General features: G+C 65.2%; 2 protein-coding genes across 5 annotated transcripts; one reads left to right on the top strand and one right to left on the bottom strand.

The window, feature by feature from the left end:
• The first annotated feature begins 437 nt into the window (after window positions 1-437).
• RASL10A (RAS like family 10 member A) lies at window positions 438-3,268 on the top strand. The gene is made up of 3 exons (XM_082417781.1): window positions 438-866; window positions 1,937-2,061; window positions 2,345-3,268. The coding sequence occupies exons 1-3, from the start codon at window positions 648-650 to the stop codon at window positions 2,610-2,612; spliced, it is 612 nt and encodes a 203-aa protein (XP_082273907.1). The 5' UTR covers window positions 438-647; the 3' UTR covers window positions 2,613-3,268.
• Window positions 3,138-8,576, bottom strand: GAS2L1 (growth arrest specific 2 like 1). Of its 4 annotated transcripts, XM_082417760.1 has the most exons (6): window positions 8,426-8,575; window positions 6,823-7,495; window positions 5,406-5,513; window positions 5,224-5,320; window positions 4,968-5,139; window positions 3,138-4,436 (listed from the first exon to the last, which is right to left on the bottom strand). In XM_082417760.1, the coding sequence occupies exons 2-6, from the start codon at window positions 7,474-7,476 to the stop codon at window positions 3,422-3,424; spliced, it is 2,046 nt and encodes a 681-aa protein (XP_082273886.1). In that variant the 5' UTR covers window positions 7,477-7,495; window positions 8,426-8,575; the 3' UTR covers window positions 3,138-3,421. The 4 variants fall into 4 exon arrangements, with proteins under 4 accessions (XP_082273886.1, XP_082273885.1, XP_082273888.1 ...); XM_082417759.1 differs by having other exon boundaries at window positions 4,968-5,320; window positions 8,426-8,576; XM_082417762.1 differs by lacking the exon at window positions 5,406-5,513 and having other exon boundaries at window positions 8,426-8,576.
• Window positions 8,577-8,648: the final 72 nt, after the last annotated feature.

Genomic DNA, 8,648 nt, shown 5'->3' with positions numbered 1-8,648 from the left:
TTTGGAGCGGGTGACAGGAGTGCGGAACGCAGAGGGGGCTGGGTCCCTCCCCGGGCTCCCCGAGTCCCAGTCACCTTCCCGCGACCCTTCCCGGGAGGGGCGTCCCGGGCGGGTAGGGGGGAGGTGGGAGGGGCGGGCGGGCAGGCGGTTACCTCATCGCCGCCTCCGGGAGGCTCCGCTCACTCGCTTCCTCGCGCCGCCGGCTGGGGCGGCGACTCCGGGCGCTGGAGCGAGAGAAGGACAGAGGGACGGAGGCGCCGAGAGGCAGCGCCGCCCCCAGCGCCCCTCTCCGCCGCGGGACCCGAGCGGCAAGGGGGTCCGACCTCGGTGCCCCGCGCTGCGGGCGGCGCCTCCAGTCGCGCTGCGGGAGGAGGCCGTGTCTGTGCGCGGCGCGCTCTGTCTGTTCTCTCCCGAGCTTGGCACCCGCCGGAGCTGCTCGCACGTCTTCCGTCGGCCTGCTCGGCTGTCTGTCTGCCCTCCCACCGCCAGTTGCGTCCTCCGGCCTGGCCTCCCTGGGCCCCGTGTGCTCCGAGGGGCGATGAGGAACGCGGCGGGGCCGGGGCGCACGGGGTAGGGCGCGCGGCGCGCGCCGAGCGGCGCCGGCCCATGAGGCTTCTCAGCGCGGGGCGCGGCAGCACGCGCGGGCCATGGGGGGCAGCCTGCGGGTGGCGGTGCTGGGCGCCCCGGGCGTGGGCAAGACAGCCATCATCCGCCAGTTCCTGTTCGGTGACTACCCCGAGCGCCACCGGCCCACGGACGGGCCGCGCCTCTACCGGCCCGCGGTGCTGCTCGACGGCGCCGTCTACGACCTGAGCATCCGCGACGGCGACGGTGCTGGCCCCGGTCAGAGCCCCGGGGGGCTAGAGGTAGCAGCTCGAGGAGTGGGCAGGGGCGTGTGACAGCATGTGTGTGGGTGCTCGGTACACACGTGCGTGTCCGCGTGGACGGCCCAGGGGTGCCCGACTGTGTTCATGGGCCGAAGGGTGAATGTGTGTCCTGGCGTTTGTGTCTCACCCCTTCTGCTGGCCTGAAGTTGCCCCCAAATCAGGCCCGAGACCCGACGAGTTTGCAAGGTGGCTTTTTCTAGCTCGCTTAAGTGCCTCTCTATTTGCCTGCCTCCGCTGGTGGGTGGGGATCCGTGCGTGGGGGAGCATGGTCCTGCCTCCCTGAGAGTGAGCGTTGTGGGTCTGGGGCCTTGAGCAGAGCCACAGTGGGAGAGGTTGAAGCCAGACATAGGGGTGTACTTTCTAGGCGGATCATTCTCTGCTCCCTCATTCCTGTGACCTGAAGCAAAGACTCTTCTAGTAATTTTGCAAAGTCCAGGACAGACTTTGAATCCTTGGAGCTGATGCCTTCGAGAGGTGAAGAGGAAAGAGCAGGCAGGATTAAGCAGGGCTTCCTGGAGGGGGTGGCATTTGGGCTAAACCTGGAAGGATGAGTGAAATTTTGATGAAAAGAAGTGGTGGAAGCATTCCAGGTGGGAAGAGCAGCATGTGCTTAGGCCGAAGGCCTGAACGTGTACAGCTGCCGCTAATTAGTGGTCTCCGCGGGCTAGGGGAACACCGGCCGAGGGCTTTGGAATTAGGCTGAGGCGTAACTACCAAGGAGGGGGTCTGGGGAGGGGCGGGGTTTGCCCCGAGTTGAACTGTGGGAAACTGGAGGAGGAGGAAGAAGATAGGAGTGAGGGGAGAGGAGACCTAGAGTGAAGGAGGGCTGGGGCCAGACCGGCTTCAGGCACAGTTTTAAAATTCATACCCCAGCGGCCGTGAGGACAGTAGGGCCCAGGGAGCTTGGGAGAGAGGGCGCACAGACGAGGATGAGGTTGGCCAAGGCCTGAGCATGAACTGTGGGTTTAGCGTCAAGGCCCCTGCAGGAGGCCTGGGCATGGGAGAGTGGGAAGGGGGGACTCCGGCAAATTCTGGCCTCCCGCCCCCAGGAGTGGCCGGACCCTAAAGACTGGAGCTTGCAGGACACGGACGCCTTCGTGCTCGTCTATGATATCTGCAGCCCAGACAGCTTCGACTATGTGAAGGCGCTGCGGCAGCGCATCGCGGACACCAGGTAGGAGAGCGGCGCGGCGGAGGGGACTGTTTGCGGGTCTGGCCAGGCCTTTGCCCGAGGTGAGTGAGGGCGTTCTTCCGCCATCTTGGGCCTGGTCTCAGGCCTTCTGGGCCTGGCCTCTAGCCCTGTGCGGTCTTTAGGCCTGGCTCTTTGTGTCTTTGTGGTTCTGGTATTTGCTGGGGGGGTCTCTGGCCGCAAGAGGGGAATGTATATACCCACTTGGGGGGATTCTCCGGCCATGGGGTCCGTGGCACCGCGACCCTCTTCCCCATTTGGCCCCCAGACCAGCGGGCGCACCCGAGGCGCCCATCCTTGTGGTGGGCAACAAGCGGGACCGGCAGCGGCTGCGGTTCGGGCCTCGGCGCGCACTGGCTGCGCTAGTGCGCAGGGGCTGGCGCTGTGGATACCTCGAGTGCTCAGCCAAGTACAATTGGCACGTGCTGCGTCTCTTCCGCGAGCTGCTGCGGTGCGCTTTGGTGCGCGCACGCCCTGCGCATCCGGCTCTGCGCCTGCAGGGGGCGCTGCATCCGGCGCGCTGCAGCCTCATGTGATCGAATTGGACGACACCGCCGATGGCGGGGAGGGGTCCTCCATTTGACTGGAACAACTGGGGACCTGGATTGGACGAGATTGCCCAACTTCTCTCGGATTGGACAGGACAGTCTCCTCCCTGATTGGCTGAGGAACGCTCCCACCCAGTCTCCTGGGCGACAGGCTTCTCTTTGAATCTCATTGGACCCAGCTAGGCCCCATTGGACAGTCCTTTCTGGGACCTCATCGGGTCACGATCCCATTGGATGGAAGGGACTTGGTTATGCATCTGATTGGAAGCTCTCAGACTGCTCTTGGAGTTTCATTGGACAAACAGTTAAATCCCACCTCTCAGGAGGAAATAAAGGGGGAAACAACTCAAGTGCACCTGGCACTTCTGGATGGCAGGATAATCTTAAACCTAGAGGTCAGGGCTGCAAGGCATTGCCCCCTGGGAATTAACTCCAGAATCCCAACCTGTAATGAGGGCCCCCAAATGGGTGTGATGGCCCCAAGGCTGAGTCCCCAAGAAGCAGACACAAGCAGCTGGAACAAAACTTTACTGTCAGGCTCTGCAGGGCCACAGGACCTCAGGAAGGGTCCTTATTGGGCTGGCCCAGCCCCCTCTAAGGCATTCAATAATATTAGTAATTAAATAGCAATGCTCATCCCCCAACCGGAATGTACAACAGAGGTCCCATTGTGCCATGTGGTCCCAAGGGGTCTGGTCCCCAAGAGGCAGGGGTGGGGGGCTCCCTGATGCAGAGGGGTTAAGGCCACAAAGGAAAAGGAGAAGGAATGGGGGACTGGGGGCAGCTGGGCTGGTCCATCACATCCAGGAATCCGGCTCAGCCCTTGGGCTGACTGAGTGCAGGGCATGCCAGGCCCTGGTCTCCGTGGGTCCAGATGGGCGGCGGGGGCCCCTCGGTGTGGGGATGCGTGAGGGTTTTCGGTCTGGCTGTGTGTCCATCCGGCCTCGTGCCCAGGTCCTCAGGGGCTCTGGGCCGGCCATGGGGCTCCCAGGTGCATCTGGTGGGCCCCCTACACCGGGGCAGGGGTTGCCTTCATCGGAAGAGCTGGACAGAGCTGGGCCTCGGGGCCCGGGCAGCCCATTGGGCATCCTGCCAGAGTCTGCGGGTTGGCCACACTTGCCACCCAGGACGCTGAGGGACGAAGAGGAGGAGCTGGAGGAACAGTAGGCTGAGTCAGGAGCTGGAGGGTCTGGGGCCCGAACCAGGTCAGGGGCTGGTCCAGTGGGGGTCCCGCCAGCAGCAACCTCAAGGGCTCGGGCATTGGCCAGGAACTCCTCTTCCAGGCGCCGGAATAGTTGCTGCTCCTGCTTTGGGTCAAGCTGCAGGGGGGTGCGGAAGACACTGGCTGGGGTGGTGCTCAACTCTGGACTGGAGATGGGGACCCGGGGAGGCCGGGGGCCTGCGGGGCTGTGGGCACGGGGAGTCTGGGGGCTGCTCCTGCCCCGTGGCATCCACGAGTGCTGCCCATCTCGGTCCCGACGCACCAGCAGCACAGCCTGCTCTTCACGGCTCTGGCTCCGGGCCCGCCGGGCAGGGCTGGGGCCCAACAGCTTGCCTCCCCTACCTCCTGGGGCCCCACGCGGCCGCCCCCGATCCAGCCGGTCTCGGGACTGGCTGCGCGCGGCGGGGGGGCGTCTCGGGGAGGCCGGAGTGCCTGTGGTCACCCGCCGGCTGGGCCGTTCCCGTCGGGGGCCAGTGCCTGAGTCTTCACTGCGGGCACCAAGGGGGCCGCTCTGGGCTGAGGAGGCTGAGGAATCGCTGTCCCCGGAGTAGCGGCGGGAGCGGGGATGGGGGGGCAGCTGGTCCCGGACCCTGGGGCAGGGGAGCAAGAGAGAGAGCTGGGGCAACGCGGAGGGGACTGGCGTGCAGAAAGGGCAGGGAGAGTAAGGAACCAGCAGCCGCGTGGTTGGGGGTGGGTGGGGAAGGCACCTGTGGTGTGGTGACGGGGGTGCCAAGGGTGTCTGTTGCCCTGGGGACTTCCAGGGAGAAGTGAGAGGCTCTGCCACAGCTTCCTGCAGCCAGGGCCACCCCCGCCGCCCCAAGGCAGCAGAAGAAGTAAGGCCCTAAGCTCCCCCTCCCCGGGCCTCCGGTTTCCTGGGCAGGCCAGCGGGAAGCAGGGTTGGACTGGCCGCCACCCAGCCCCCAAGGCCCGCCCAGCTGTGTTGTTCGTTTGGTTGGGTTGCCATGGAGACGGGAAGCCAGGCCCGCCGCCCCGCCCCCGCCCCCCGCCCTCCCCGAACTTTTCCCAGGGTGTGAGTCACTGGAGCACAGTCATCCAGGCCAGAGCGGGCGCCCCCACCCCCACCCCCTGGACCCCTCACCCCGTGTCCTCCTGCTTCTCACCTGAGCGGGGTCTCGGGCCCCTCCTTCGAGCTGCGTAAGCTAATGGGTGTCACCTCCGGGCGGGAGCCCCTGCGCTCACCCCCGGGGGCTGGGCTACCAGCTCGGGGGCTGCGGGTGGGCGACACCCGCTGCGGGGAGAAGGTGCGGGCCCTCGTCTGCGGTGGGCGGTGGGCTGCAGGGAGAGAGGACAGGCAGCGCATGAGAGGTGGGGCCACAGAGGTGCCTGCCCTCCCCCACCCCCGCCGTGGGCACTGACCCGTGGAGGAGCAGCGGCAGGGGTCGTGCTTGTCCAGGTAGTGCTCCAGCGTGTCCCAGCCACCGCCCACGCGCACCATCACGTGGCTTCTCAGCACCTGTGGGAGCCCGACGTGGGCAGGTCACGGCCTGTCCCCCCCACCTCCCAGGCTGCCACCTGCTCGGGTAGCCCCTGGCTCTCACCCGCACAAAGATGAGCAGACTGGAGTCTCCCACGCGGTATTTTCCCTCCGAGACTTTGATCATGGGAAACTGGTCTGGGCAGGTGCAGCGCCCCAAGATCTCTCTCACCTGAGGCCAGAGAGAGGCTGGAGGTCAGGGGTCAGGTCACTCCTCCCCGGGCCGGATGTCAGCAACTCCAGGGTCAGAAGGAAGTAAGTCCTTCTGGAAGCTCTCCTTCCCCTTTGGCTACCAGGGGTCAGGGAGCTGACTAGGAAAAGATGGAGGGACTGTGGTTGGGCCAGGGCCTGGGACCCCAACAAGGCACATCCTGGAAGTCCCTGAGCCCTGGGGGAGTCCTCACTCCCCCTCGCCCACTTCACAGACATGAATTTGAGACCCACAGAGAGGCCAGGTTTGGGGAGGAGGCAGGAGTGCCACAGACATGTGGGGCACACGCATACACCAACGTGCACACCAGGCCACCCGCCCAGCTAGCACACATCTGCCCACATGCTCCCCCAGGCCGGGAGCTGCCAGGCTGGCTGTGTGGGCGGCCCGCCCGCCTCCTTGCCCACAGCAGAGCTGCTGAGAAAATGAGCAGGTGGAGCCTCTGCTGACCCTGGCCCAGGATGGGGTGGGGTGGCAGCCTCTGCCCACAGCCATCCGGCTACCCGCCTACAGGACGGGCACATCATGTCCTAACCTCCTGATAAGAAGGAAACTCTTGGCCCGGCTGTGGGGGTGTTAGGGACACTTAGGTCCCAGGAAGAGGAGGAGGGAGCGGGGGTCATGGTCTGGCACCTCCTATGCTCAGGGTAGAACTAATCCTGCAGCTCCTGAAAGGACTTCAGCTCCCAGTAGCAGCAGCTACTCCAGGCTGGGTTTCCCAGATAAGTGACATGTGTAGGGCCCTGGGGAGGAGAAGGGGGACCTGCAGAGCCCCTGGGAGCTTCCCTAGGCACTCACTGAGCACCTACTGTGTGCCAAGCGCCTTGCCCAGGACCGAACAACACAGGCACCCATTCAACCTCGAGCTCAGTGATAGTGTGAATGCAAATGTCTAGCAGCTAAGCGCAGGGAGGGCATACAGGAGGGGCTCAAATCACGCGGCCCCCAGGATGAAGGAACACCTAGCACTTATCTGGTGCATGGTTACCACAGAAAGGAAGCAGGGAGATCGTGCAATGGAGCCCGAGTTTTCTCCCAGGCCGTTCTGGGCCCTGTGACCTCACCCAGCACCTCTCCCTCTCTGGGCCTGCTCAACTCCTTGGGGCCAGGTATCCACTTGGTGCTCAACATAAGCACTCTTTCCATGGGGCAGGCTGTCCTGCAGATACGAGGATAGGCCCCCGGAGGTTGCAGGCACCACCCTGCTGTCTGGTCCCTGGGTAAAGGGAGAGTAAGCCAGGCCGCTGGGCATGCGCACTCGGGGACTCACCAGCTCATCAAGGTTGCGCAGGTCGCTGGGTGTCATGCGGGGCCCGCGGGCGGGAGCCCCCGCGGCGGTGGCGATCTCGGCAGCAGCAGCAGCGGCGGTGGCAGCGTCCTCCCCGGCACTGGGGGCGTTGGGGGCCGGGGGCGCGGCGCGCAGCTCCTGCTCAATCTCCTGTTCGAACTGCACAAGGCGAGGGGCCAGCAGGCCGAGGCGGGCCCCGCGCCGCGCCACCTCCAGCAGGCACAGCACCACGCTTTTCTCGTTCTTTCGCAGCACCAAGTCCTCGGTCTCGAACATGAGCACTTCGGGCACACCCAGCTCTGCGCGGCACCAGCCGATGAAGGTGGCCACATTGTCTCGGGCCATGAAGGAGCCGGGTGCCACGCTGTGTGCCTGGAAGGCCACCCCACGGGCTGGGTGGGCGGCGGCCATCGCGCGGGCGGCCTCAGTGACGGCATTGGCATGCTGGCACAGGGTGGTGCCCGTGGCCAGCCCCGTCAGGAAGCCATCGCCACCGCTGGGCAGACCCAGGCCGTACAAGGCGTTGAGCCACTCGGCCAGGTCCTCCTTCATGGCCTCCACATAGGCCTCACTTGAGCGGAACGGCCGCACGCTCTTGGCTGCCGAGCCCGCGATGCCCACCACGGGGTCTGCCATGCCCAGGCCAGCCGAGTCACTGTGGGCAGGGACACGGGTCAGGATGGCTGTGAGGACCCAGCAGGTGCTCAGTACAGGCTATGCCGCTGACCACCTGCACCCGCCTGTCGTTTCAGACCAAATGCCTGGGTTTGAGCCCTGGCTGTGAGAAACTCTTCGCCTTAGTTTTCCCGTCTGCAAAATGGATACAATAATAGTACCTTCCTCATAGGAACTAATGGGATGATTTTTATAAATGACTTAGTGTCCATAAGTGTTTGCTGCTTGGTTCTTTGGGAGAGGGGGGACTGAAGGACTTGGCCGAGTCCTCCCGCCCAGGCAGGGAGGCACCCATCCTTACTGCCCCTGTGATAGGTGAAGAGATGAGCCCTAGAGAGATGTAGCCCACGGCCCTGGACTCACAGTAGGAACCCCGGTCCCGACCTCAGAGAGCGGTTAGGTCGACTTCTCAGGGCTGGTGGCGATCCCACTTCCTCCGGAAAGATCCCAGGTCCTCCCTCAGCCCCCCTTCCGTAAGGACTGTGTCATTCTAACGACAGAACAGCAGCAGTAGTAAAGTAATCGCAATGACCTTGGCCACGTCTGAGCGTGCAGTGATATTATCTCCATTTTACAGATGAGGAAACTGAGGCGCAGAGCTCGCTTAAGGTCACAGAGCAGTGGGTGGCGGAGCCGGGCCGACCTGCCCTCGTTGCTGATCCGGCAACCGGCTGGCCCGGGCCAGGCCCCGCCTCCTCCCAGGAGCCTCTCTAGCGCCCCAGGCTGGTGCCTGTGAGCCGGGACTCAGAAGGGCCTTCGCCAGTCCTGGCTGTCCTCTGGGCTTCGGCCCAGAGAGGGTGCGGGGCTGCCCAAGGTCACACAGCCCTGGGGAACAGAGGCCCGCGGCTGCCGCCGCCAGGTCCCCTTCAGTGTGAGCCGGGCAGTGGGTGCTGGGGGTCCCCGCGCTCACCTGGCTCATCCCGCGGCCTCGGGGAGCATCGCCCCGGCAGGGCCGGAGCCGGGCCGGGCCGCCGCAGGGAGGCGCCGCCCGAGCTACAGCAGATCCCTGTCCCACCACCGCGTCCTCCTTGCCTGCAGTCTCCGCCCCGCCTCTCTGGAATTCGGATCCGGCCCGGAGGGGGTGGGCGGGGCCGCGCTCTCTTAAAGGGGACGCGCTGTTCCCGGCCTGGGGA

This window comes from Balaenoptera physalus (assembly GCF_965194825.1).
Source record: "Balaenoptera physalus genome assembly, chromosome: 12".
NCBI classification, from domain to species: Eukaryota; Metazoa; Chordata; class Mammalia; order Artiodactyla; family Balaenopteridae; genus Balaenoptera; species Balaenoptera physalus.
This window is presented reverse-complemented; position numbering and strand designations above follow the sequence as displayed.

What these genes read in the sequence shown, in the direction of transcription:
- GAS2L1 (XM_082417759.1), bottom strand. Translation starts at nt 7,476, where the DNA reads ATGGCAGACCCCGTGGTGGGCATCGCGGGCTCGGCAGCCAAGAGCGTG. An exon ending in TGCGCAACCTTGATGAGCTG is followed by an intron (nt 5,514 to 6,822) that starts GTGAGTCCCCGA and finishes CTCTGGCCTCAG; the next exon opens with GTGAGAGAGATCTTGGGGCG. An exon ending in GGGCCCGAGACCCCGCTCAG is followed by an intron (nt 4,437 to 4,967) that starts GTGAGAAGCAGG and finishes CCCCTGCCCCAG; the next exon opens with GGTCCGGGACCAGCTGCCCC.
- RASL10A (XM_082417781.1), top strand. Translation starts at nt 648, where the DNA reads ATGGGGGGCAGCCTGCGGGTGGCGGTGCTGGGCGCCCCGGGCGTGGGC. An exon ending in AGAGCCCCGGGGGGCTAGAG is followed by an intron (nt 867 to 1,936) that starts GTAGCAGCTCGA and finishes TCCCGCCCCCAG; the next exon opens with GAGTGGCCGGACCCTAAAGA. An exon ending in CAGCGCATCGCGGACACCAG is followed by an intron (nt 2,062 to 2,344) that starts GTAGGAGAGCGG and finishes TTTGGCCCCCAG; the next exon opens with ACCAGCGGGCGCACCCGAGG.